The sequence below is a fragment of the Xenopus tropicalis genome, chromosome 6, assembly GCF_000004195.4.
Source record: "Xenopus tropicalis strain Nigerian chromosome 6, UCB_Xtro_10.0, whole genome shotgun sequence".
In the NCBI taxonomy this organism is placed as follows: Eukaryota; Metazoa; Chordata; class Amphibia; order Anura; family Pipidae; genus Xenopus; species Xenopus tropicalis.
Window position 1 is genome coordinate 126,707,154 of NC_030682.2, and position 6,186 is coordinate 126,713,339.

At 40.3% G+C, this 6,186-nt stretch overlaps 1 protein-coding gene across 1 annotated transcript in view; it reads left to right on the forward strand.

The window, feature by feature from the left end:
* The window catches only part of necab1 (N-terminal EF-hand calcium binding protein 1), a 107,696-nt gene extending 102,280 nt beyond the window's left edge, over nt 1-5,416 (forward strand). Inside the window, 3 exon segments of the mRNA NM_001102952.1 lie at nt 355-432; nt 1,780-1,871; nt 3,768-5,416. Of these exon segments, the coding sequence (NP_001096422.1) occupies nt 355-432; nt 1,780-1,871; nt 3,768-3,796 (199 nt within the window). The 3' untranslated portion in view covers nt 3,797-5,416.
* The last annotated feature ends 770 nt before the right edge of the window (nt 5,417-6,186 follow it).

A 6,186-nucleotide genomic window follows, 5' to 3' on the forward strand; every position in this document is an offset into this window, starting at 1 on the left:
AATAAGATTAATGCAATCCCCACGGAGCAGCATGCACGGCTTAAATGAAGATATTAGAAAAGATAATACAAAGAATCTATGGTTTCCTCTCTGGCATAACAAACGATTTCTCTTAAGGAAACAAAGCGGCAGTGAATACTAACCAGTGAGTAAGTGGAATGCATAAAGGAGCCAAGAGATCGATCAGCATGAAAACTGAGCTTGTCTCAAAGCCCAAAGCAAAAAGCATTAGTTATTGTTATCCCCACTGGCCATGGACAGAATTCTAACTATAAGAATACTGTGTGAATGTGAGATATAGTCACGTGGGGCATAAGTTCTAATGACTGCAAATGTTTCATTGTTCCCCTGTAGCGTTGGAGTGCAGAAGTTGTCGAATGAGTCGCGTTTCATCGTTTATGAGTTTTGGGAAAACAATAACATTTGGAAGAAGTAAGTACAGTCACTGGGACCTTATGGGCAGATTTGCTATAACTGGGGAGTCCTGAATGTGTCCCAGCAGCACATCAATCTTCCTAGTAATGTCCCTAAAACTGCCCAGAATTCAGATGTTCTAACTAAAAGTAACCCAGCATATTGCTTATATAAGTAAGGGATCTGTTTTTGGAAAGCCTGTTATCCAGAAAGCTCAGAATTAAGGGATGACTATTTCCTATAGACTCAATGATCAGCAAATAATTGTGATTTTTAAAAAAATGCCTTTTCCTCTGTAATAATAAAACAGTGGCTTGTACTTGATCCCAACTAAGATATAATTACCCCTTATTGGGGGCAGAACAGCCCTATTGGGTTTATTTAATGGTTAAATGATTCCCTTTTCTCTGTAATAATAAAACAGTACCTGTACTTGATCCCAACTAAGATATAATTACCCCTTATTGGGGGCAGAACAGCCCTATTGGGTTTATTTAATGGTTAAATGATTCCCTTTTCTCTGTAATAATAAAACAGTACCTGTACTTGATCCCAACTAAGATATAATTAATCCTTATTGGGGGCAGAACAGCCCTATTGGGTTTATTTAATGGTTAAATTACTCCCTTTTCTCTGTAATAATGAAACAGTACCTGTACTTGATCCCAACTAAGATATAATTAATCCTTATTGGGGGCAGAACAGCCCTATTGGGTTTATTTAATGGTTAAATGATTCCCTTTTCTCTGTAATAATAAAACAGTACCTGTACTTGATCCCAACTAAGATATAATTAATCCTAATTGGAGGCAGAACAATCCTATTGGGTTTAATTAATCTTTTGATTATTTTTTAGTAGACTTAAGGTATGGAGATCCAAATTACGTAAAAAAAATCCCTTATCAGGAAGCCCCTGGCTCCTGCTGGCTTACTGTACTGTAGTTTTGACAAAGTGAGGAGCAATCATGTAAATGTATAAACTGTAAGTCAAAAATTAAAGGTGGCCATACAGGGGCAGATTTCATGAGTCCAGTTTATTTTACTTGCAATTTACATGAATTATTTTTCTAGTGTAAGATATTAGCAGTTGGTAATGAATAATGAATTTGAAACAACAGCGCCACCTGCTGTTTATTTTAACGAACTGGACTGGCTGAGAATGAATTTAATGAGGTTAGCAGGGAAGAGTCACCTGACATTTCTCTGGTCAGTTCTAAGCGCAGCAATTCCACATAATCTTCCTTTTCTCATAAGATTCATTTTTAGCAAAATGGATCTTAGCAATAATAGACAATGTTCTCTTGTTACCTGTAAATTTCTGTAAGGAATACGTTTTATTAACAAAAATTATCACTGTTTTCTCAGTCACCTTCAGACAAATTACAGCAAGACTTTTCAGAGGAGTAATGTGGACTTTTTGGAAACTCCAGAAGTCATGACAACCATGCTGGTACCCGGTTAGTACACTTACATAAAGATATGTATGCATAGATAAATGTTTTCTACCAGGGTCGGACTGGGCCACTGGGACACCGGGAAAAATCCCGGTGGGTCCCAGCCCTAGTGGGCCCCGGCAGCCCAGTCCAACCTTTGCCGGCGCTCCCCCTTCTGACTGTTCCTCCCCTGACGCGTTCAATTTATACGCGCTCGGGGAGGATGTCAGGTGGGGGCCCTGCGGGGGCGTTAGGGGGGTCCCTGGGGGGGGGGGTAGGGGACACGGCTGGCTGGGGCACCTGCAGGGCCCCTGGGGTGGGAGGGGCTCCCACCCCAGGGGCCCTGCAGGTGCCCCAGCCGTGTCCCCTACCCCCCCCAGGGACCCCCCTAACGCCTCCGCAAGGCCCTGCACCCCCCAGTCCGACCCTGTTTTCTACTACTAGTAAACGTTTCTAACTAGTACAGTGATCCCCAACCAGTGGCTCGGGGGCAACATGCTGCTCACCAACCCCTTGGATGTTGCTCTCAGTGCCCCCAAACCAGGGAGTTATTTTTGAATTCCTGACTTGGGGGCAAGTTTTGGTTGAATAAAAACAAGATTTCCTACCAAATAAAGCCCCTGTAAGCTGATAGGGTGCATAGAGGCTGCCTAATAGCCAATCTTAGCCCTTATTTGGCTCCTCCATGAACTTTTATGGTGCTTGTGTTGCTCCCCAAGTCTTTTTACATTTGACTGTGGCTGGCGAGTAAGAAAGGTTGGGGGTCCCTGAACTAGTAAATGTCTAACCCTATTGCCTCAGGTACGTGCAGTATCATTATTATTGTACAGAAACGTTTCCCTAATATCTGTAGATCCTATAGACTGCATATCCTTTGTAGCTGAACCATATAATTAAGATAATCACCATTTCTGCATTACGGCTCTTTTGTTGTGATCACAAATGTTACAGACGGTGTGACTTTCAAATTTTTTACATTTCAATAGGACACTAATTATGTATGCAGCTTTTTAAGTAAAAAAAAAAAAAGGCTATTTTTAAAATCCCCACTCCTCAAATATGAATACAGGTATGGGATCTGTCATCCAGAAACCCGTTGCCTCTGAAATAGGGAAAGCCATTATGTATTTGTCTGAATAATAAAACAGTACCTTGTGCTTGATCCCAACTATGCTGCATAAATCCATATTGGTGGCAAAACAATCCTATTGAGTTTATTTAATATTTATTTTTAGCAGATTCTGAGCTTTCTGGATAACAGATCCAAAACCTGTACTCATTTGCTTATATTTTTATACATGCCTGGTGATTTTGCTCTTATAGCAGCTCTAGGCTTTATTTAAGGAGAAGGAAAGGTACAATCACTGGGGGGGTGCCAAATTGTTAGGCACCCCCAAATGCTTGTAATCGCTCGCCTTATACCCCAGGCTGGTGCTCCTGTAACAGGAGAAAACCACACCAACAAAAAAACCTTTTTTAAAATGTATTTTATGTAAAAAGAAAAAAACACAAATTTTTGGTGTAAAAACCACAAAATCACTAACACAAATCTTTGCCATCTAAAAGCTGTCGAGGTCACATAGAAGTCAGTGGGGGTTGTCGTAGGCAAAATGTAACAATCTTCATTTAATTTGTGGTTTTAAAAAGTTTTCACAGTTTTTTTCATTTGTGACTCCATTAAGATTTGTGGAAAACGTAAAAACCACTAAAAATGCTGGTTTTGGTCTGCATTTTAATTTGGTCATGCTTTTTCAAGTTGGATCCTTTAATAAATGACTAGACATTTGTGGTTTTTGTGGGAAATGAGTTTATTCGTGGTTTCAAAACACTCTAAAACCACAAATTGGAAAGCTGATAAATCTGCCTCAAAGGTTTACTTTTTTGCACTTCTCTATTTAAATGTGTTTCCTTTACTTTCAGCTTCATGGTGGGTCCTCAACAACAACTAGACCTCCAGACCTGCGGTGATGGTGGCAGCAAATATCCAATTCATTCTTAAGAGACCAGTACAGCTATATATGTACCGTTGTGTGTCTGGTGAACATAAAGTATGTTCTACTCTCTATACTCCTATCTCCTGTATGACTTGCTATACGTAATATCATACATGAACCCGTGATTGTGGGAAAGCAGTCTATAACAGGCTGAGGACCTCATTAGGTGCAGGACACCTGCATTGCACAAGATTCATTAGCTCTAGAAACAGCAGCACACAAACATGGCTTTTCTGTTGGACCACATCCACAGATGCCTTCCTTCCTAATGTACATTTAGTTTTTCTAGTGAGTCTGTTTTGTGTATATATAAGTTTTTTTTTTTTTTCCATTACAGCATTACATATAGGCGATTTAATGGTCCACAGCCATATAAATATAGGTCTACAAGTGCAATAACTTGGGCGCCTTGATAAATAACAAACCGGATAATTGCACCAAAACATTCTTTGTATTCATTTATTGCATCCAAACATTCTTTTTTCCTTGGGGAGACAGTGCCACTTGTTTACATTCACAGAAATTATTACTTTGTAGATTTGCACAGTAGCGTCACAATAACCCCTCTCCAGTACACCAATGGTGCCCCATGCCATCTTGTACTTCATATTATTCTTTCCCTCCCCAGTTACGAAGGATGGAGGTAATGTACTTAACTCCTCTCCTTATGACAATGCCCCTCCCAGGCCACAAGAGAAGATGGCAAACAGAGTTGTTAATACATCATTCCTTGTGTCTCTCCACTGGACAGAATCTCCATTATACCCACTCTAAGGTTGGGGCATGAAGCAGATTACTTCCTTGTACTTGCCCCAAGTTAGAATACTTGTTACAAGGGAAGCTAGAGCAGGAGTTGCCCCCCAGAACCAGTTGGACTGGTTAAAACCAGCTCAGCCACAGCCAAGGAATATATAGACTTGTATCTGCCCAAACCAAAAGTGTATGCCTTTTACATAGGAAGCTAGGGCAAAGGAACAGTCACCAAAAGTTCTCGGCCTGGGTCTTTTTGTTTTGGTCACTAAAGACACCATGTTCAACTACACCCTTGGGTTTTATCCATTTTTAAGCAATTTCATGATCAGTTTCACCTTTCCATGCATGCCACTCACTAGTCAGTCCCTTGAACATTCTTGAAAAGTAACCAGCCTTCTAAAATAGTGCACTCAAATGACCTTTCTAGATGACTTTACAGTAAGTGAACTTTTTTTAGGCAATAAATGGAAAATGGTCAACAAACTTTTTCTTGTAGTGTTAGATTTGTGCTGTATTTTAGCTATCAGTTTTAGGGACTGGTTAGTATCAAATAATATCTCCTGTATGAGTAGTAATGTAAGAATACTGTTGGTTACATAAAGATTTCTGTGCATCGATCTGCATTTTTATATGTGTATACTCTGTACATGTTTTTCATGTGAATACTTTGCGTATAACTATATCTATGGCACAGCATACAATTATTGTTTAAAATGAGATATGTATTCAAGTAACTGGGACTGGTGACCCTGACCTGATGGTGTCTCATGAACAGGAAATACATGCCAATTATCATTTACTGAATTCAAAAAATATCTAGCACTACCATGTCAGTTCAATTGGCCATTTGCTTACACATTACTGTAGGTGCATTATTAAATGAAACATTAAATGCAACCATGAAAATCAGTGGAAAGAAAGTAGACCTTTGGTTTAGGCAAGTCTGCAGGGTATAGTCAATCTCAGCATTTTATTACAAACCTCATGTACAGTCTATGGGCAGATCATTACCAGCGTGCATTAAAGCTCATTGCTATAGAAAAACACCTAGCAAATCTTATAGAATATATAGAAATTGGATTGTGAGTAGGATATTTATGCAGTCCAATGTTAGTGCAACTGGTAAATGTAACGGATTCCACAGAACTCATAAAAGTAGTCACTGAAAGCAAAAGCGACTGTGGTGATATGTGTAGGTGCATATTACCCATAGTAATGATAATTACACGAAGTAATGTTTTGGCTACAAGTGGGACAGAAGTTTAGGCCCCCACCAGCCCATACATGAAAAACTTTTGAACTAAGCATCTCCTCTCCCAGAACTAACAGGCCCATTGTTTGGGCAGCCCTACGGGTGGGCAATATTGGGAGAATCCAGGCTAATTCGATCGAATTATTACGGTGGGTATAGGCAAAGTCGGTCCAGGGACTGCATCAGCGAGCCGATGCGGTCCCTGATCCGACTGCCCAATCGAGATCTGCCCGGTTTCAGGCCTGTCGGTAGTGTCCATACACGGGCCGATTAGCTGCCAAATCAGTCTAAGGGACTGATATCGGCAGCTAGAATCGTCCCATGTATGGGGGGACCTTTA